The sequence below is a fragment of the Halichoerus grypus genome, chromosome 3 (genome assembly GCF_964656455.1).
Source record: "Halichoerus grypus chromosome 3, mHalGry1.hap1.1, whole genome shotgun sequence".
NCBI classification, from domain to species: Eukaryota; Metazoa; Chordata; class Mammalia; order Carnivora; family Phocidae; genus Halichoerus; species Halichoerus grypus.
This window is the reverse complement of record NC_135714.1, coordinates 192,026,270-192,048,694: the sequence shown is the minus strand read 5'-3', so window position 1 is coordinate 192,048,694 and position 22,425 is coordinate 192,026,270. Positions and strand designations below refer to the sequence as shown.

At 40.6% G+C, this 22,425-nt stretch overlaps 1 protein-coding gene across 17 annotated transcripts in view; it reads right to left on the bottom strand.

Moving 5' to 3' along the window:
- Positions 1 to 22,425, bottom strand: part of SORBS2 (sorbin and SH3 domain containing 2) — a 345,960-nt gene that overhangs the window by 129,911 nt on the left and 193,624 nt on the right. For 3 of the 17 annotated variants that reach the window (XM_078069760.1, XM_078069797.1, XM_078069769.1), the window contains exon 1: positions 16,181 to 16,197. The exons of the other annotated variants lie outside the window; for them this stretch is intronic. In XM_078069760.1, coding sequence (XP_077925886.1) covers positions 16,181 to 16,182 — 2 coding nt within the window. In that variant the 5' untranslated portion in view covers positions 16,183 to 16,197. Of the gene's footprint in view, positions 1 to 16,180; positions 16,198 to 22,425 lie in introns of those variants that run through there. 17 annotated transcript variants of the gene reach the window in all.

Sequence of the window (22,425 nt, the reverse complement as noted above, 5' to 3'; positions counted from 1 at the left end):
CCAGTTTATATTTTAATGGAGAGCTTTTTTCTTAAAAAAGCAATTACAGTAAATCTCTGACTGGTTCCATAAAAAGATTTAGAATTCTATTTTCAAGCATTTCTCCTATTAATATTTACAATGAACTTCAGCCTTCTGTGGGTCAACAGTTACAAACTATTAGAGCCTGCTATAATCCAATAGTTACAAAAGGGTGGGAAATACCCCACAAAATGCACCACGCTGCAGAGATTCTAGTTTGGAATTATTACCACTGATGCTGGATATTCTAGCTAATCATATTCTGTATTCAGAGGAGAAGTTGCCTATGACACAGCTTCTAAAAGTTGGTTTCTGGCACCTATCACGTAGAACTCTATTCCAAAGGATCAAACAAAATACAGCATCCTATATAGTTCTAGCAGCACTACCCTGAGGAAGTTGCTTAATCTCTCCAAGTCTCAATTTCTTCACCAAGGGAAACTGTGTATTACAATTCTGTGGGAATCCCAAGAGGTAATTAATCAAAATTCTAACTTTGTGCTTGGCTATAGCATTGATCACTAAATATTAGGTCTTGTTGATTTTATTATGAGTTTTGCTATTGTTCATATAGTATGTGTAGCCATTGCTATTAATTTCTGGCTCGTCATTTCTGTCAGTTTCATTTTATCAAATAAGTTATCGTAATAATCCTTCCATTGGTTTTTCTGTCTCTTGTTCTCCCCCCAATCTCTCCTTCTCTCTCTCGATCGCATGGTGCAATTGTTGCAAGTCAATCTTTTGAAAAGGAACAGTGACTTCACATTATCTATTAATAAATTCCAAGTCAAGCCCAGCACAATATGTTCCCAACCTAATTTTCAGGACATTATACTCTATTTCCCTTCTTATATTCTGTTCTTTAGTAAAACTGGACTTTTTGCATCTCCTCTTTATGTGCATTTTATGTTTTAGCCTTCATTTGACTTTTATGAGCACATTTTAACTGGGGGCTGGCCATGTGTCAGACATTGTTTTGGGTCTTGGGGTGCCAAGATAATAAAACAAGTCCCTGCTTTCCAAGTGTGCATGACTGGTATGGCATGGCAGATATGATTTTGAGTCACATTTTTTTGTGATAGGTTTCTTCCATTGGGATTACTCCTAATTACTCTTAAAATCACACCCATTTCTTAGAGGCTCATCTCAAAGTAGCCCCCTATATAAACAACATAAATTGCTCATACTCTCATTTAAATGTATTTCTTCATCTGAGCCACTTCATCTTGTCTTACTTTGTTATTTGTGTTTATGGTTTTTTGTTTTTTTTTTTTGAGGATAGGGACCATACTTATTTACTTTTGTATTCTTCATTGTGACTTAAAAATAGTAGGCTTTCAGGAAATCCTTGCTGAATTTTCAAGGCAGCATATTAGTAGAATTTAACTTTAAATAGAAAAATACCCAAAATTTTCATCCTCATTTTTATTTTTTATTCTTTTTATAATTTTTTAAAGATTTTATTTATTTATTTGCCAGAGAGGGAGAGAGAGTGAGCAAGTGAGCACAAGCAGGGAAATTGGCAGGCAGAGGGAGAAGCAGACTCCCTGCTGAGCAGGGAGCCTGATGTGGGACTCAATCCCAGGACCCTGCGATCATGACCTGAGCCGAAGGCAGACACTTAACTGACTGAGCCATCCAGGCATCCCTTCATCCTCATTTTTTAAAAAAAATATTTTATTTATTTATTTGACAGAGAGAAAGAGAGACCACAAGCAGGGGGAGCAGCAGAGGGAGAGGGAGAAGCAGACTCCTGCTGAGCAGGGAGCCTGATGCGGGGCTCCAACCCAGGACCCTGGGATCATGACCTGAGACAAAGGTAGACAATTAAGAGCCACCCAGGCACCCCTCATGGTCATTTTTTTTTAAAGAACTATCCTCAAAGATACTTAATCTAACAAAGGTTACTTGATAGGAACTACTTAAGCTGAATTGATAGTTTTGGAAACTACATTTAAGGAGATATGCATACACTAACACACCAGACTTAGCTTGAGTGAATAAGGAGATTGGGTGCTTATTTTCTTATGTTCTTTTCTGTACTCTTTGTCCTACAAGTATATATGGTTGATATATTAGAAAATTATGGAAACAGATGCAAGAAAAATAGAAAGACATAAATATACAGATAAAGATAAATATAGTATGGGAGCCTGGACATTGACCAGGGATTTCAGAAATAGAAGTATTAGAAATGTGTTTGAGAGGAGGGTCTGTTTTTAGCACATTTGGACACCCATCTTTAAATATGAGACACATTTCTGGAAAGAACACAGGGTCCTGTGAGTGAAGTATTGGGTTGCCTTGTTTTATATTTGCTTGAGGCTACCACAGAGAATCAACAAATGTGTGAAGGGAAAGCAAAGCCAAATGAGTTTGGTTTTAGAGACATTCAGTAGGCTTCTAACAGGTTTAGACCCCCGAACAGATGCTTTCACAAAGGCAGCAGCATCTGGAAGTACGCACACATGTTCCTCTCTTCATACTCCTTGGCATTGTCTCCATGGTTACTAAATGAGTCACTCCCTCCAATCAACACTGATGTGATAGAAATAGCTTCATCAAAACAGATTCTCTTCTCCTCTGGAAAGTGGACAGATTGTTAAAGAATGTCCACAGTTTGCATGAATGATCCTACTACTTCTGTGGTCACAACTGCAGCTAATTTAAATAGGTACTAGAGTCAACATATTGTATTAGTGACTTACTCTCAACGTAATAGTATGCACATACAAGAAGTTAGGAAGATTTTAGTAAATTCAGTAGTTGACTCTTTATCATACTCTAGTGTAGGATGCTATTGATAAGTCCATCTTACTTATTTCAATACTTTTGATTTTCTTTTGAAATTAGCAAAAACTTAATAATTTTGTTACCAGATTACCAAATTAAGCTTTTTTTTTTTTTTTAATCAGATCATACCTATATGAAAAAAAGAAATGCCTGAGGGGGGTCTCTTCAATAAGCTTCTTTTAAGGGGAGACTGGGTGGCTCCGTCGTTAAGTGTCTGCCTTCGGCTCGGGTCATGATCCCGGGGTCCTGGGATCGAGCCCCGCATGGGGCTCCCTGTTCCGCGGGAAGCCTGCTTCTCCCTCTCCCACTCCCCCTGCTTGTGTTCCTTCTCTCGCTGTGTCTCTCTCTGTCAAATAAATAAATAAATAATCTAAAAAAAATAAGCTTCTTTTAAAATGTGTTTATTAGGACACAAGCCTTATTTATCAAGGTTCTTAAACCATTATGCATTAATAAAAATTTGATTTCCAAATGATGTCCTGTGATTAGGCTTATTTTATTTTGATAAAGCCAGGTTTTCTACACATTTTAAGATAAAGCAAGAAGAAGAGCTTGTTCAGGAGAAATAATTAAACCCAAATAAAACCACCTCAGTCACTGTTTTGAATTACTAGTTAATGTTTGTCCCTGACTCTGCTCCAGGCAGGTTTCATGCTTTCTTTGATGAGTAACTCTTGTGGGAACATGATGGGCTTTTAAGGTTAAACCCATCCTGGTGGTATAATCCTTGACTAGGGGTCTGATATTAAAAAAAAAAAAAAAATGCTTAAAGTAAACATGGTCAATTTCTTCTAAATAATTTGAATTTTAATAAACCTATGAGGAATAACTTTTGAGAACATTATTAAAATGTTAAAAAAAAAAAGATTTTTATTCCAGAAACAGAGAGAGTGCTTGCTTTCTGAGTCTGTGTGTCTATCCAACCAGCCCAAGAATAGGATTCGGTTATGATCCTCTCCGTCTTGTGGAGATTGGAGAGCTAACAGAATGCCAGTGACTGTTTCCCCCAAGAAGGCTCCTTGGTGGTGTGGTGGGAAGAATGTGGCCATGAATCCATGCTTTCAAGGCTCTGGTTCTACCATCTGTCACCTACCATTTGTCAGGCAAATGTTTTCACCTGGCTGTAGGGTTGATAAGGACCCTTGGATTGCAAAAAAACCCAAACAAACAAACAAACAAACAAAAACCCAACCCCCCAAACAAAAAACAACCCTGTATTTGTGGTTGGGGATCACTTGAAAATATTTTGCTAAGGTTCTGTCTTTGCCATTCTATCTAACTTTGATTATCGTGATGGATCTTGTGTTCTAGGTAAATACTGGTGAAAATTTCTTTCACTGCCGCCACCTTACAAGCATTCCTGTCTTCTCTGTTGAGGTTGATAAGACTATATTTGGTGAACTAGCAAAACCACAGGGCCTTATTTCTAAATCTGGTTAATCAGACGCCTCCTGCATTCACTAGCCATCACAAAATGATGCACAATAGCACTAATTATTTTATTTCCTAATTCTAAAGTTAATTATGGTGATTTTCAAATCAGGAAGAAAATAAATTAAGATGCAATGTTGTTTCCCCGTCTCCTGGGAGATCTCACAGGTTTGTCATTAAATCACACTAGTAGTGTTGGGTTTCAGTGCTTTGAAGACAGGCAGACAACGGAAATCCCAGCTGTGCGTCCCATTTGCTCCATGAGGGGGCAGAGATGATGATCCGTTCCTACCAGTAACTCCAGCGCCCAAAATGTGCTGGTCACACTTTAGGAGCCAAATACATGAGGGAGTAATGAAAGGACGAAAGAAGTCAGCCCCCTCCAAACTTTCCTTCCTCAACTGTAGAATAGAATGATACGTAGTTACCACTGGTTGTAAGAGAATTAAATAATACACATAAAGTTAAATAATACACCTAAGAATTCTATGACTGGTAGTTGTTTATCTTCATATAGGAAGGCTGTATCTCCAATTCATAGAGACTGCTTCTTTATATTTCACTCTCCTTTATTTTCTTATGTGGTAAGGTGTAAGTTCTACTGGTATTAAACAAGTAAAACTCTTGTTCAGGGTAAAGCTGCTAGAAAGTTTTAAGTCTATATACTTGAAAAACAAAGGGAATCTAGATTTTTCATTGACTTTCTACCCATCCCTCTCTGCGTCAGCTGAACAAGTCTTCATTCCTTTTTTTTTTTTAAAGATGTATCCATTCATTTCAGAGGGAGAGAGAGAGAGAGAACAGAGAGGGGCAAAGGGAGAGGAAGAGAGAACAGAGGGGGCAGAGGGAGAGGAAGAGAGAGAATCTCCAGCAGACTCCCTGTTGAGCAGGGAGCCTGGAGCCCGACACGGAGCTTGATCTCACAACCTTGAGATCATGACCTGGGCCGAAATTAAGAGCTTAACCGACTGAGCCACCCATGCACCCCAACAAATCTTCAGTTTTTTAGAGGACTCCTCTCTAAGGGTCTATAGACAGGCTTTTTTTCTGTATTTCCATTTTCTGAATAAGTAAAGAGCAGAACAAATGGAAACTGCCTTCCCTGTCTGCCTCATCTTTATGTTAAACTGATTTGGGAATAACACCCCTCCCACCCAGCCACTTGACACAGCAGTTCTGAAGGTTCTGAATCATGACTACTCAGGGTCAGTTAATTCTAGAAAATCATCCAATCTAACTTTTTACCCACATCCCTAGTTTCCAGCCTGTGACCTACAAAGAATAATGCAGATCTTCAGTTTTCTGGGAAGGCACTTTATTGTTTTTTCTCTTTCTCTTTTCAGTCTAATGACTCACATTCAGATGGTTCTGCCCAATTTTAGAATTATCACGATCTATTTTGCAGGAAAAAAAACCATAACATTTTATATACAGTATAATTTACGTAATTTTTTTTTCAAGGAAGAGAAAAATATAGCACTCAATGCAGAAGAATTTCTGCTCCTTTAACATTAAGAGGTATAAACGTTTAGTATTTTATCATTGGGGGTCTGTAGTAATTTACTTATTTATCGTGTAATTCCCTTTGCAGCTAATGAATTTACATTTTCAAAGAATACTTAATGATATGGAAAAATATTCTCAAAACAATGACATAAAAAATGTACAAGATGCAAATCAACACAGTGTAATTCCAATTTTGTTTTTTAAAAAGTCACTATGAATTTTTTTCTTGAAAAACAGGAAAGAAATATCCCCAGATGTTTATTTTATCATCTCGAGGGTGGGTTAAATTTTTGTAAAACCATCCTTTTCTCTTTTGTGAAACCTGCCTTCTCCCATTCACAGGGACCCTGTCTGGACCACTGAGAGGCTCGACTAAGTCATGTTTCAGCACTTAGGCATCTTCAAAAATAAAGGCAACATATGCATCCAATGAGTTATAATAGAACACTGATGACACAGCATTTCTGATAAGAAGTCCTTGAGCAAGTTTCTTTTTGGTTCCTAAGAGAAATGACGCTCAGAGATTCTTCATGGGAACTGCCACAGGCCTTGGGGAGGAGGCCCAGGCTGCAAGGCACTTTGCACTGGGCTGTCTCAGAGCTAGAATATGGGGATAGCTCAGCTTGGGACCCTGCCCCAGAACTCATGACTGGAGGAGATCCAGTCCAAAGGGGGAGCTGGGCACCCAGGCCCTTGGCCTCCCTGCTGGAATAGATAAACAAGTGTCAGCCACCGTGAAACCTGGGAAGGGCTTTATCCTGACCTAGCTGCCGGTCAGTGTTCTACCCAAATTCCACTGTGAATGATAAAATGGTATATTGATAGGATTTTTAAAAATTGATGTTATCTGCTTTTGAGTATCTTTCCTATGGAAACCACTAAATAGTTTTTTTTTTTTCCCTAATCCAGAAGAAAAGACTCATGCCACTCACTATTTTACATCTTTTTCTCATCGTCAAGTATCCATACTCTTTTAATGGCTTAAAAAAACCCCAAAACAGTCCCAGTGATTAATTTAAATCCTCCCTTCATCTGTTATCCATACAGCTTGCTTCAGTACACAGTCTCATCAGGACAGATTCGAGTACAGAAGCTCCAGGGCTGCCCACCTAATATGGGAGGAGCTGAACTTAGAATAGAAAAGTTCTCCAAATGGCAAAGAGCTCAGATACTTAATGCAAATGAGGAATTCCAATTGGCTTTGAATGTAGCATCATGCAAAATAACCACCTCACAAATCACTTTCTCTTGTATAGACTTATCAAAATATTTATAAAATGGCTTTGCACCATCATACCTAACTAAGCCCGTTGGTATTTATTTTTTTCAGTAGATTCTCTTGTTCTTACACAGCCTGATGCAGTGACCACACACTGACTTTTAGAAAGTGGGCTCTCCCTCTCATTCTGCCTCTTGTCTCTGTCTGTTTCTAGATATTCAATCAAATTGGCATGCAAATGGAGGACTAAAAGTATCATTCAGATTATTATTATCGATTGAGAATAATACATTCTACTATCTGATATCTGTGCCCTGATATCTGATCCCCTTTCTTGAAAAGTATGCACATTCAAAACCTGATTTAGAATTGAGGAAGTCAAAACTTTCCTTTTAAAAGTAACGCAGCAGTGGAATTTGGAAAGCATGGTGGAGACTGGTGAATCTTACCAACTTTTTTACGTGGGAATACGTAACTCCAAGGCATTCTGTAGCTCTCCAGGATCACAACAATCAAGGGACACATCAAGCTTTAGAAAAATTCATCCTCTTGAAAGACAATCTCAGTATTTGTGGGTGGATAGGAAGGGCCTCAAAGTGTGACAGAAAGGATGTCAGAAAAAAGTCATCTATTATAAGGCTGATCATTGTAACTAGGAAAAAGTAAGTTGTGGGTTTAAAGTTCATGTAGATATTTTCCAGGGAGTAGTTCTGCTTTAGCAGTTCAGGATTTCTCAGGGAGACCAAAGTGCCTGAGTGATAGTGAGGGGTGATTAGTCCTCTGTACTCTGGCCTCACTCAGAAATAGCCTGGACCATTCGGGCCAGTCCTGCCAGTGAGACATTAGACCGTGGACCTTCTTGACCCCTGCAGAGTGGGTCAGTTTCATGGATGTGGGAGGGGGTGAGTGCAGTGTCAGGGGACCGATGGTTGTGCTTGGAGCATGTGATATGATACATTCTTTGGAGCTGCTTCCTGCTCGAGCATGACCCAGTGTCCAGTAGTGGTCATTGTGGCATGAATTGTGCCCCAGAAAGATATTCTGAAGTCCTAATCCTCCATACCTGTGAAAATGACCTTATCTAGAAAATAAGGTTTTTGCAGATGTCATCAAGTTAAGATTAGGTCATACTGGATTCGGGTGGACCCTCCATCCAATGGCTGGTGTCCTTATAAAGAGAGAAAGACACATACGAAGAAGAAAGAATACCACTTGACAATGGCAGCAGGGGTGGGAATGATCTGGCATAAGCCAAGGAATGCAAGGATTTCTGGCATCCACCAGAAGCTAGGAAAAGGCAAGGAGGGGGTTCTTCCCTAGGGTCTTTAGCCAGGGCATGGCCCTGCCGACATCTTGATTTCAGACTTCTAGCCTCTGGAACGGTGAGACAATGTTTTTCTTTTGTTATAACCCCCCCAACTTGTTGCACTTTGTTATGGCAGCCCTAGAGAACAAATACAGTGACTAAAATATATACTCTCAGCTTCTCCACTTTTGCAGTCCAAAGATGGAAGCAATTTGTCCTGAAAGGGTAAGAGAACAAAGTAAATTTGTTTTTTGGGGGGATAGATTTGGGTAGATTCCTCCACGATGAGTTAGATAAGTAACATACAGTAAAGTAGGTAATATTTGGCCAGGATGATTTCAGAAGAAGAGCCAAGGAGCTTGGGGAGTCATTGGCAGAAGCCATCCAACTAGCCCGGAGCAACAAGCAGCAACATCCAGCAGTGGGACCTTGCTGTCCTATTTACCACAGGAGTGGAGTGGGGTGGACAGCCAGGGAAAATTCCACGCAGGAGGCGTGGAGTGGCCTGGGGTGGGTACATGGTGATAAGTGCATTCCCTGTGCCCCTGTGAAGTGTTAACAAGCAAGAGGCATCTCCTATAACAAGTAGGGACTCTCTGGGATGTCTGTAACTGAGAAGCAGCCCAAGGAAGGAGTTTTAGGACAAAGGTGGGGCTTAGTTTCCTCACAGTGTTCCTAAGACCCCCAAACATTCCATTGTGAAATAAGGCAGAGTAAAGAATTCCAAAATAATCACTCTGCAAGAGTGTTGTCTTGATAACCCTTTCACCTTCCTTGCTTCACTTCCTCTGATTTCCCCACGGGCTTCTCCTAAGTCAATCAGTTTAAAGCAAGGGTATTCATGTAGAATCTCAGGACAGAAATTCTATTGCGAACTCAACAGGCATGAGTGTGAGGAGAGATCTGGGTATACTCATGTTCTTTGGTGTCCATCATTTTATTTCATTTACTTCACTAAGAAATCTTTTTGTTGAAATGCATGCAGAGACCCTCTTGGCCTCGTCAGCCCCAAGCCTAGGCAGCCACGATTCCCCATGAGCACAGCGTACCTTCTGAAGAAATGCACCCAGATCAGAATGGTATATGAGTCTGTCCTATTCTGGCTCTAGAAGAGAAACATTACAATAAATAGGTGGGTGGGATCAGCCTCATAATCGCAAAGCAACCAAAATAGCAGTGATATCAAACTTAGGAAAACTTAACTTTATCATTATATATACTTTTTTCTTCACAAGATTTGATACCTACTTCTCAGGAAAAAAAAAAAAAAACTGTGAAAAGGAAATTGTGCAAATAGTTGCCATTATTTTTAGTTTGTTACATATCACAATTAGTCACCAAAATTAAATGGAAAAGGGTAAAACAGGACAGTTTTACCCAGGATTGGTCTTGGAGGAGGGGAGAAGAGGGCAGTGTGATTTTGGCAGCCCTGATTTGTTTTGCTGATTAACTTCTACTTCCCTTTTTTTTAATTTAAAACAAACTTTCCCTAGCAAAGCTTCATTCCCACTGAGCAGCATGTTAATAGAATAGAAACGTGCTGTATTGCAAAGACCATAGTGTTAATGTATGTTATCCTGCTACCCCCATCTTTTCTTTGCTTCTCCAGTCCTTTCCAGATCTGCGTGGAGCAGGACAGGAGAGCAGGGAGACATATAGGGTAAGGGGGAGGCAAACCCATTTCCTGCGGGATAAAGTCAGCTCTCCCAGAGTGTTCCCACCCTGTCCCCCACTTAGTGCTCTGCTATTTTCCTTCCACCCAAATAAAAATTCATTATATAAGGAGACTCCTTTATGTCCCCCTCTTCAAAGAATCTTTCCTTGATCTGTACCCCAACTCAATCCTTTCTTTCTCTGAAATTCAAATTCCTGTTGCCCAGACTCTTCACTATTGAACATCACGTCTCAGGGACTTCTTTCTGCAGCCTGAAGGGGTGCAGTAGCTTATGAGACCATTTAAGGCTCTAAAATACGCTAACAGAAGTTGAATACATTCTTGTCTCTCAGATAAATTATAAGATATCTTAAGCGAGTCATTTGTTCATTTGTATTTCCTAAACAGAGAGTAGACGCTATGGGCAGGAATTTCAGACCAGGTAGGAACTGAGGGTCAAGGGATGTGGGGAGCTACTTGAGAGCTAGTGGGAACTTGTCAGGGTTCCTCATATCCCTAAGAGGTAGTTGTCTAATCAACCAATTTCAAGGGATAGTCCTGATTTCATGCTAAGAAGGAATACATGTTTCTGCAAATAAATCAATCCTCTAATAGCAATAAATAATCCATTTTGACATCCTAGGAGATTTGCTTCAAATGAATCATAGTAAGCTATTTTTTCCCTTCTGGGAAGAATACTATTTGCAGATATCTGCAAATTGGGAAAGAGAGTTTGTTTCCTAAATGGAACTATTCTGACAAGAAGGAAGAAAAGGTGAACTGTACACACACACACACACACACACACACACACACACCTCTCTCCGCCTCCTGCCCCACCCCAAATTCCCTCCAAGTCTTCATTCTCTTTAAATTACCTGCTTATAAATAATATCTGATAAAAATCTCACTAAAAATGCATCTGCTTTTATATTAAACTTTAGTTAAATCTCCATTCCTGTACTGTATCATTAAAGTATTTGAGTGTGTATGTATACTTTTGTCCCTTTCATCTATAATGCATCAAAATAAATGGTTTATCTACAGATAACTAAAATTCTGTGTGTGTGCCTCAGTGAAGTTCAGCTTATTTAACAATTGCAATTAGTAAATATCCTGGAAAATGTTTAGAATTTAATTTTTAATATGATCCTAATGTTGCTGAGTTCCCAGTAACACAATTATAGTATTTATTGCAGCCAACATTTACCATGCTTGACCGTGTGTCAAGCTCTTTTCCATGAGCTCTGGTAATTTTCCCAGTAACACACAAAGTGGGGCTACGGACAGGTGCCAAATTACCGAGGTATAAGTGGTGGGACCCAGTCTCTTATCCAGGCAGCCTGGCCCCAGAATCAGTGCTCAGAGATAGTCTGAATTAAAAGTGATCCATTGTGACTGTCCTAACATTCCCCACCCCCCCAAAAAAGAAAATTGACCTCCCAGTAGGACAAATAAACTCATATAAATTCATGTACAGAGATGTAAGTTTCCTCACTTGATATAAAAATGTATTCCTTTTTTTTTTAAGATTTTTAAAAAATAAAAGCGATCCATTGTAATAGTCCCAAATAATTTGCCTTATCATGGTTTCTTGAATGCTTAAATACGAAGTCAGTGAAAAAGCAATCTCAATAAATTTTGTCATATCATCCTAAAAAAATCACCAACCTTCATGCAGGTGTTAGGGTTAGCAAGTACGAGCTTGTACTAAACTAGAAAACAAAACAAAAGTATGCTTTGTATCTAAGGCAACTCATAGGATCAAAAGAAATAGCAAATGGCTATTCTCATTTAAAAGTGAAAGGCCTCAGAATGTGCCACCCCAAAATATGACTGTAGGAGTTTTGGACATGCCACCCCAAATACACTGTATATTGGTTATCTGGGGCTGTAGGCACTTGGAAAAGCAAATGCAGGGAGAGGCTTTCTCTGAACTCCCCTCATCTGCCTCAAGGCAGATCCTCCAAAAGGAACTCAGTTGTCATAAATCCCCTCCTGGGAGTGTCATCAACCAGGGAGGACTAACTCTTGTCACATGAGAGGATACTAGAAGTTGACACCACACACAGACAAATTTGTCACACGCTATTACACCTTTCATCTCTTCTTCCAAGGGCCCATTCATCTTTCCTAAAAATCATTTACTCTTCCCTTTCACTATGAAGATAGAATTTAAGCCTGAATTCTAAGCCACCTCAAAGATTTACTCATTTTTCTCTGGCTATTTCCCATGTATACATGATGTATGCATGGTAATAAATAAAACAGAAAAAATTCTGTTTTTCTCTTGTTAATCTCTCTTTTATACATGGGTCTCGACCCAGGGTAGAGGAAAAAATAATCCCCCCCCCCCAAAGTCTTCCCTGGTCTGTGAGTGCCCTGGGAGTATTAAGATAAAAGGAGTCTGCTCATGAAGAAACTGGTACACCGGAGATTACTGAGCAGATCTTAGGACTCAGGAAAAAGTTGGAGGGGAGCATGTACTTTAAAGAGAGGTTGAAGCTGATGACATTCAATGTTTGTGAACTTTGACAGTCTGAAAGTGAGGCTGCAGACGAAATACCTTTGACAAATGGAGCCAGTGCTTGATTAGTCACAGTTACAAGGTAAATATGTACTCTGGGTGACACTTAGTTCCCTTCCATTCTGCAGAGTTGTCTTCTTCAGCCCAGAGCCACTCTTACACAACCCATGAAACCCAAGGGTACCTCAAGACTACACTCCGGATTCATTCATCCATGTTTGCCACCTACTTGCCCCACAGCCACAGCAGAGTGATAAAGAAAAAGGCTCATTCACACGATAGCTCACTCTCGGCAATGACTTGGAATCAGAACTGATAGTCCACATAGAGGTAAACTGAAAGATTCCCCAACAAGGAAGCCTAATCTATTTGACCTAACTATACCATGCTTAGTGGCATAATTTCTCCCCTTGTTTCCATCACTAGCAATTCTACTCTAAGTCAGCATGTTGAGTAAGGCATAATAAGAATGTCAAAGTTCTGGGTTGTTCTTAGCAACATCTATTAATCTGAGCTTCTGTCCTTCTTTACTAAAGAATAGTAACCAAGGTAAGAATTGGCAACATTCATTGGCATTGAGATTGCCCACAGTTTCTCCCTTTTAATTGATTATTTAAGTGCTTTAAAAGTACTGCTTCTTTCACTGTTTTTCAGGGCAAGACAGAAGGAGAGGTTGATTTTCCAATGATTGCTGTGACTTGGCATTTGTACTTAGAATTTCCACTGCTTTCAAGTTTCAGGTTTGGGGCTTAAAGGGGTTTGGTACAAAGACCAGCAGCTGTCCAACCCCAACTGCCTGCTCATGCCTGCTCCTGGACCGGAGGAGAGAGGGAGGTCGGGGAGGACAACAGGGATTATCAGGAGCCTGGGTCTCCTCTTTCCTCAAGCAGTGTCAAGAATTTGCTCCTTTAGAATGTTTCCCTAGAATGGCTGTACTTTTTAGAGAGACCTGTGTTGACAATGCAGGTACAAAAGAAATGAGATTTTTTTTGTTTTTTAAAGTTGGGGATGGAAAGAGGAGGGGAATTCTATCCTTAAAACAAAACAAAACAAAAACTTAAAACATTGTCTTTTCCAGAGGTAGATGGTCTTTAAGACCCCTGGCAGTTTAGAGATCCTATTTCTGAAGCATGGGTGGGAAGCTTAGGTGTATATGGTATCATCCCAGCATGGTAGAAGGTAGGGTGCCTTTATGATGATTTGCATTTTACATAGAAGGGACGGCAGGTGGAAGGAATTAAAGGACTTTCCCATATATAATACAAAATCTCCACAAAATCAGGTTCTGTCTACAGTCTAAAGACCTAGACCTCCTGTTGAGCTCTGGGGTGAAATGGGGGAAAAATTTAATAATACAGTGAAGTTTCCTCTCAGTAAGCAAACATTTTCACTCCCACTCACTTCGTTTACTCCAACCAGGAGGCAAAAAAGAACACCGTGGCTTACTAGTTTAGAAGATCTAGTTTGCTAGTTGCTTAACAATCTCAGTGAAACTGCTTTACAAAATATAACACACTGCGGGGCAAAAAACATTGAGAGAAAGAAGTTAGAGAATTAAGAAGGAATAGCAATAGAACATTTTTGTGATTTCCCTGTCTTCTCCAACGTCTGCCTACATTTCTGATTTAATCAAGGCCGCTTGTTTATGTGCAGCTTTGAGCAGACACATATACTTTGCTGACCCTAAAAGAACACATTATCCACATTTGAAGCAATTTTCGTGTAAATGATTGTGCTGTTAACCTCCAAGGGTCATTCAAATATTTTCTGAGAAATTGGCTGCTTTAAATTCTTTCTCAGAACGTCATGTGTTTCATTTTTGTGCAGAGGAGATGACAGGCTGGGCATTCCAACAGGAGTTTAGTTAATTTAACTAGTCCCTGTCAGGGGAAGTGAAGTGATGGGACTCATAAGGCCAGTCCCAGCCCAGAGGTTCTCTTTCTTCCCTAATAGAAAAGGCAAAACATGCAGTGTGGTTTTGCAACTGGGCAAGTTTAGAAATATTTTTAAGCTTTCTGCTTTGCCAAGTGTTTCATAAAAAACTCTCTTCTTTCTATTTCATGCCAAAAAATGTTACACCATAAATATGTTTTCCCATATCTGGCTACATGTCCGGGATTTCTTCTTTTCTAAGAATAAATAATTGTTCTGGGTTATAAAAATGCCACTTGCTCTATCAGATTAAATATATCTTTATATAGAAAAGGCATTTGAAACATTCCACAGTAGGTCTAAGGAAGCAACCTTACTTAATATGATTTTGTTAAATTAATTTTGATTAAATATTTGGTCTTTGAATTCTTTATGTGACTTTTTTTTTTTTTAAAGATTTTATTTATTTGACAGAGAGACACAGCGAGAGAGGGAATACAAGCAGGGGGAGTGGGAGAGGGAGAAGCAGGCTTCCCGCGGAGCAGGGAGCCCGATGTGGGACTTGATCCCAGGACCCCGGGATCATGACCTGGGCCGAAGGCAGACGCTTAACGATTGAGCCACCCAGGCGCCCTCTTTATGTGACTCTTAATGGAAAGTTCAGGCTTGTTTTATAACACTTTCAATTCTACTTTTTTTTTTTCTCACTGCCCTCTTACCATTCCATTTTGCTAGAAAGCATTAAACAAGAATTAATTTCTGTCTTTGACCAAAATAATACCTTGGAAACAATACCAGTGCTAGGGAACTCTCTGGGTTCTATTCTCTATCTGCATATTTAGCTGGGGTTAGAAGGGTTCAGCCGTCAATGTTTCAAGAACTCTAGCTTTAAAAAAGTGTGAACTTGCAAATTAGCTGTCAAGTTTAATAGAAAGTGAATAATGCCACCCAGAGCGGACTTGTCTCCATTTCTGGAGTCCTATTGATTTTGCTGTTAGCTAAAGCACAAACACATAGGAACGCTGAAAAGTAGCAATTCATATGGGTTGGTTTGGTATTTTCTTTTTTACCAGCTAAAAATGGTTATTACATTCACAGTCAGAAAACTGAATAAATCATCTGAAAGTGGAGAAAATAGGACAAAAACAACAACATGCCTGAAAAATCAATAGTTGTACACCTAACATGTGATCAATATTTATAGAGAAATAAATTGTACAGCATTAGCTCTCAAAACCCACTAATGACCTGGTGAAATACACTACAGATTTAAAGCTTCACATTGGACAATTTTGATACATGGTCATCTGTTACTGATATTTAATGAATCAGTAAATCTACTGTAAGTAAAAAGTATTCTAAGTTGATATACAATGTTATTGCTAGTTAGCTGGTTAATTTTTTAAAATCTCTGTGTTTGTTAGTGTGTGAAGGTGTGTGCGTGTGTATTTGGGATGGGGAAGGGGGCTATGGTTCTTTATAGATGGTTTCCTCTAAACTTTCTGGTTTATAAATCCTGGCCATTTTTCTTAAAATCTAAAAACCACAAGCACGTACAGATGAGGACATGCAAACATTTCAGAAAGAACACAGGAAAATATGATTCTGAAAAGTTGCAAAGTTGCTTGAGAGTAAACCAAGATTCTCTTCAAAGATTAATGCTATACTGAGAAACTGAAGGATGGAAGAAATAGTTTTGCTCATCTTTAACCCACTGTCACCCTGTCACAAATGGTACCAAATAAAATTTCCATCCTTATCCCATCTTCTCATCATATGGCCCTTTCCTCCTCATTCATGGGGCATTAGTTATTTACGTTTTGAAAATGTCAAGCATCTCAAAGCACTTACATTTTGTTGAACCAGGTCTCCCATGGTAAACGATAAAACCCAGCGCAGTGAGCCTGCTTCCTAGGAACGGCAAATCAGCATCGTGATGCACCCACGCCAGAAATAATACCCTCCATTCGCTGCAATTGGTTTAGTATCAGTGCTATAAAAAATAGATGACGGAAAACCGAAGCCTTTGACAGAAATACAAGTCTGCTGTTGTGTGGCTTCTACGGAACTGGAGCAGAGCGAAACAGTCTTAGTTATGCATTGAACTCAGGCTTCAGCTATGCTGGCCGTGAGACTCGGGTGCGCCGTGAACCCACGCCGTCAGGGCCCTCGGCGCTCTAAGCGCTGGCGACGCCTCGTTCTATTTACTGAAATGGCACAGCGCTAAACCTAGGCGCTCCTGTTCGAAGTCAGTTGGCACATAAGCTTCAGCCTATGGAATATGACGGTGGAGTGGGCAGGCCGAGTTATTTATGGTGCTTGGGTTATCCTCTTGGCTTTTGCAAAAAGGCAATTTCCAACACAAAAATGGTCTGTGGCTTCAGCATCAGGAGAGCTGGAAGTCAGTGACATCAGGGCTTGAAGGTCACGCAGTCCTTGCTGCAGTATAGAGAGGTACTCTAAGGCCAAAATGCAAAATAAGCACCTTAGATCAGCTCTCAATGCATGAACTATTTTTTTTTTTTTTTTTGGCATAGAATTGGAGCAAAAGATTGTGTAGAGAAAGTCTAACTAAAAATTGCAAACTTAGGACCTGTGGTCTGTGCCTTGCTTGAATACGACAGCGTCTGTGAATATAAGAATGCTGACTATGACTCACATGAGGACATTAAAGAGACTATCATTTGGAAATTTTAACATTATGCAAGAGAGAACAACAGGCGTCAAGAAGGAAAAAGGCAGAGAGAGTAATAGAGAGAAATGCATGGAAAATACCTTTTGCCTCTCCAGTCCTATCACTGCATTAGAACCAGATGGTAAGCCTGAGATTTACCTTCCTCCTTACCTTTCATTATGCACCCTTTCTTTTGTGGCCCTGATTGGACACTGCACTAAAATCTACCCAAAGTAAACTCAAAATGTACTTTTGTTTTTGTTATCCGCTCTATTTCTGGTCCATTAGGTTGGACTAACTCAGCCCCAAATCATACACTGGCCAGCTTCAATGAGCAAATGTGAATGCTTGGTCTTAGCGGTGACTATGAAGATGTTTATCACCTCCCACCACACCTGGGCCTCGACTCCATCCTGGTTGTTGTTGGCTTGTCTTCTCTCCAATGCTTCAGGACTTCCATGCAGCTCTAATCTCTCCAAGCTTGGAGGCCCTTCCCAATCCCCCCACTTGCCTTTCTCTGGAATTGGTATCTCAATTCCCTTTCATTATTTCTGATTTAACTTGCCCTACTGGCTTCTTTTCTGTGCTCATTCTTGGTGGAGATTATAGTCTCTGGTTCTCAGGGGCCAGCCCGTGCTCCAAGAATTTGGGTGCAGAGTTCAAAAAACCCCTGAGAATCTTATCTTTCAAACCTGTCAGTTGGCACCTCAGGGTTCTTCAGTTCCTAAAGCAAGCAGTGAATAAAAACAAAACAAAACCCACTGACCTTTGTAAAGGGAGTACCTCTACACATTGGGAGCCCTATCTGTGGGGAAGACTACTCAGCTCTGCATCTTGTTCTTACCATTGATTGGCCATTTAACCTTGCATACTGCAAAAGGGGAATAATAGTAGTATCTATTTTATAGGTTGCTCTTTCACTCACTCATCCGTTTGTTCATTCCTTCAGCAAATATTTATTGAGAGACTCCTACCTCCCAGACAACAGGAATCCAGAAGAGTCCAGAACAGTCAAAGTCCATGCCCTCATGGAGTTTATATTCCACTGCCGTTTACTTTGAGGTTGAATAAGATAATCCACCTAAACTGTTCACCACAGTGCCACTGACATCGTAAATACTCAAGAATTGTAAGCCATTATTATGGTAACAATAAACTTTTAGCAGAAGTTGAAAAGTTGAAAAAAATAAAGATACACCTGTTATAGTAAAAAAAAAAGGAAAGATAATATCGGGAAGTCAGGAAAGAGGAATACTTGCTAAAATCATTCATGACTCTGGCATCAAGTAGATTCTCAGCGTTTCCTAATCATTGACCTGTCCTATTTGAGGTAGCAGTACAAAGTGGGAACATGTATACATGAAGCGTCTACTTGTGTGCACTGCCCAACACCACTCCACAGCTGCACAGCCCTCAGCACATGTCAGCGCCCTCCTTACCTCTAAGAGGCACAGTGAGCATGGCCACCAGTGGGTCTGAGCCCTCTGGGCATGGGCAGTACCAGCTCCAGTTTCCTGAGAAAGGATCTCATTTACACCCATCTCTGAAAGCACCCTAGATCTGGACCACAGATCCCAAGATCGGACTGGTGGGTAAGATTGAGGTTTTGCACTGTTACTCTTTATTAGATACACTATCTTTTTTTTTTTAAGTTACCATATTTTTACAATAATTTCCATTTATTATATATTTTTTGTAGCATCCTAGTGTGAGGCAAGCTAGTCTGACAAGGTGCTGCTTAAAGGAGATCTATAGTTGATGAGTTATTTGACCTCACTAAATTTCAGCACAGCATGCATGAAAACCTCAAGTATTTTGAGCTTGCAGTCTCTTGCATACACACTAATCCCTGATATTGCTGTTGATTTTACAAAGACTGTTCAACCCGCTCCCTGACTGCTCTGTAGGATGGTGAAGAAGAGGACCAATAATCCCTCAGCCAAGCAATGTCAAACCAGGTTATGAGTCTTATAATTATTTATATCACATTGTCTTTTACTCCTGAGGATGAAGACAGAGAGCTAAAAAGTGTGGTATGCAATGATTTATTGTCTCCTTTCAGTATATACACCGAGGCATTTAGAGCTCTGTTTCTTGGTCCCATAGTCTACTCTACTACTTCGAATCCCCTGTCTTACTCCCACACACGCTATGTTAGATGAATGGTTGGACAAGGCAAACTTAAGTTTCCTCGTATTTCTCTTTCTCCTTCGGATTCTTCTTCTCTCTGTCTTCTTCCTTTCTATCTTCTTTTTCTTCACCCCCCTCCACTTTTTTTATTATTCTGTCTTCCACTTTTGTTTCCTAAAAGTTAACCTGGCCGGATGCTACTACAATAATACAGTTCCACTATTTATGGGAGTGCTGATGGTATCAGAACAGTAGACCCCACTGTCTAAATTATTGCATTCCTGTCTGATTTGGAAACACACTCAGTCCATGCAGCCCTTTCCAGGGTCTTCAAGAATACCTGGTGGGTATTAGATCCAGTTTTCTGTATTACTCAATTAGTGTGTTACTCTAATCTCTAGTGTACTGTATTATATTTAGTAGAATACTTTTTTAAAAAGATTTATTTATTTATTTTGAGAGAGAGGGCACGCATGAGCAGGGGGAGGGGCAGAGGAAGAGGGAGAGAGAGAATCTCCAGCAGACTTTGCACTGAGCGCGGAGCCTAATGCAGGGCTCGATCTCACGACCCTGAGATCATGACCTGAGGCAAACTCAAGAGTTGGGTGCTTAACCAACTGAGCTACCCACATGCCCCAGTAGAATGCTATCTTAATACTTGGGGAGAATTTAAATTTAAATAATTACATAAGTAAAAAAAACAAAGTAGCAAATTGGCATTTCCCTTTTTGGTTCACTTTAGCTGGTATATTTCATTTTTAAGCATATACTCCCCCCCTGAACCCCCTCTTCAAACCCAACACACAACTTGGGCTGTCTGGTGAGGTCCTGTGATAAAAGCCTGTTTCATTGTTCTCTATGGTCACTATCTCTTGGCCACGACTCCTCCTGCCATTTTGGCTCTCCCTGAAAAGTGGGTTAGGCCCCGCTGTCCTAATTATGTCGTCCTTGTCATATCTTTGTTCTTCCCTCATCAGCAAGACCTCAACTATGTCTTTCTACATTATAAACCATGGAAAAGACAACTAAGGGAGAAATCATAGAAGGAATAACAAAATGACAGAAACACAAGGGTAGAAAGAGCAAGCGGCTTTTCATCAGGGGCGCCCTTAGGTAAGACTTACAGGAGAGAATGTTTTCTCTACACTTAAGTGGCCTGAAATGTTATAGAAAGATGATTCCCTAGTGACCTAATTCAAACCCATTTAGTTGTTCCTGAAAAGTCCTCCACGGACATTACCCTAGGGCATGTCTTCAGGGTTGTTTTTCAGAAGCGTGATAGATTTCTGGGGATCCATGGGTTCTCTTTTATCTGATTAGTTGCTTAGGTGGGAATGCAGATTGTGGACAGGCTACAGTGAGCTAAATTCATCCTGGGTTGATGTACGGTTAGGAAAGCCCAGGAAAACATTCCCGTGTGGAGTTACGCCCTGTAAGGAAGCACCACCTTTTGAGGAGTTTTTCTTCCCCCATCAACCAGACTGTCCTCTGAACTAGTGCAGCCTCGTAGGCTTTAAGCTAGAAACAAGAGATGCATCTTTTTTGTGATGCAGAAATTTGAATTTAGTTGCAAATGTTTGAATGTGAGCTCAAACAAGCTTCCAGTAATCTGACTGGAAAGGACTAGAGGGTACTAGTTCATGGGGTATGTTTAGGGGTGCCTGACTTCTCTTGGTTAGAGCCCCACAGAAGAGAAAACACTGTCCTCTTTCAAGGACAGCTGGAAGTTCAAATTCCAGGATTGGGCCATCGCCGGTCCCTTCCCGGTTCCCACGGTGGCCCCAGACAGGTGCGTCAGACCCACAGGTGATCAGGGCAATGGCTTTTCCTTTCTGTCTCTCAGCATGCACTGCCCTGTGCCTGCGGGGGGGGGAAGGATGTGGCGTTTGCTGCCTCCTGGACCAGGGTCCTTCTACTTCTCCCCAGATTGGTCACTGTGGTAAGAGCTGGTAACAAAGCTCGCTTTTATCTGAAGCACATCTTTTGAGTTTTGGGGTAGTCCACTGAGGCAGACCAGGCTGTTCTCTGTGACCCTGTGGAACTTGGAAATTTGCATTTAACCATACAACACCCTGACCTATGACCTTGGCCTCATCAGCGAGGACCGGGCTCTCAGGAAGCAAACCGTGGCTCAGGGCCCCAGTGTGTGGGAAGCAAGCTTACGGGAATCACTGGCTCCATTTTCAGGAGCCTCATGCATCCGCATATGCTACCTGAGCACACTTAGTCTTTTGGGTGAAGTTCTTTTTAATCATGTTGGCTTTGAATTATGCTGTTTGTTCTTGAAAATATTCTCAGTTTCGCATCCATCCATCTTGCCCTTCCGTATGTACACCTGCTTCTGGGATTTGAAGTGAGGTGCGATGTGGACCAGAGTGCCTTTGCAGATTGCACAACCTCCCTGCACAGTGCAGCAAAAGCACCCTCTATATAACCAATCCCAGCTCTCAAGGCAGGGCCCCATGGGCAAGTTTCAGGAGGGAAAAACTGATGGTGAGAGATGATTTATTATGGATTTTGTATCTGTAGTTTTTTTTTTTTTAGAGATTTTATTTATTTATTTGACAGAGAAATAGAGAGAGAGCACAAGTAGGCAGAGCGGTAGGCAGAGGGAGAGGGAGAAGCAGGCTCTCTGCCGAGCAAGGAGCCCAATGTGGGGCTCGATCCCAGGACCCCGGGATCATGACCTGAGCTGAAGGCAGCCGCTCAACCGACTGAGCCACCCAGGCGCCCCGTATCTGTAGTTTTGACAGTGACATTTGGGCGTAGAATTGATTTGTTAACTACCTCAAAGTAATTTTCCAGTCTAATTAGATTTTGTCAGTGAGTTAATTCATCTTTTTTTTTTTTTTAAGAATCCAAATAATCCACTGAAAAATCATGGCCGAACCTGACTTATTATTAGAGCTGGTTTACATTTTACCTGTGGCAGCTCTAAGATTTCCCTGGGCTGTTTCTGGAGCCTAATTTATTGATGAGTTCCTGTGCCCTCCTGCAAGAAGAAGCATCTTTCCACCTGAAGAAATGAGGGGCTCCACCTACATTATTCTTGGAAGAGAGCCTGAGCAACAATGTGAGGGAACCCCAAACTAAGATGGTGTTTTTTTTTCAGAGGGTGGCAGACAGTGGCCAAAAGTGTGTTTAGAAATATGGCTCTGCTTGCTGTAGGTATGGCTTCTTTTTTGTTTTGTTTGTTTGTTTGGTTTTAATGTACATTTAGGGAACTTTGATCAAGACCCTTTTAATAAAAACCGGTCTTGATAAAGCCACAGAATACCATCGCCACCAGTAG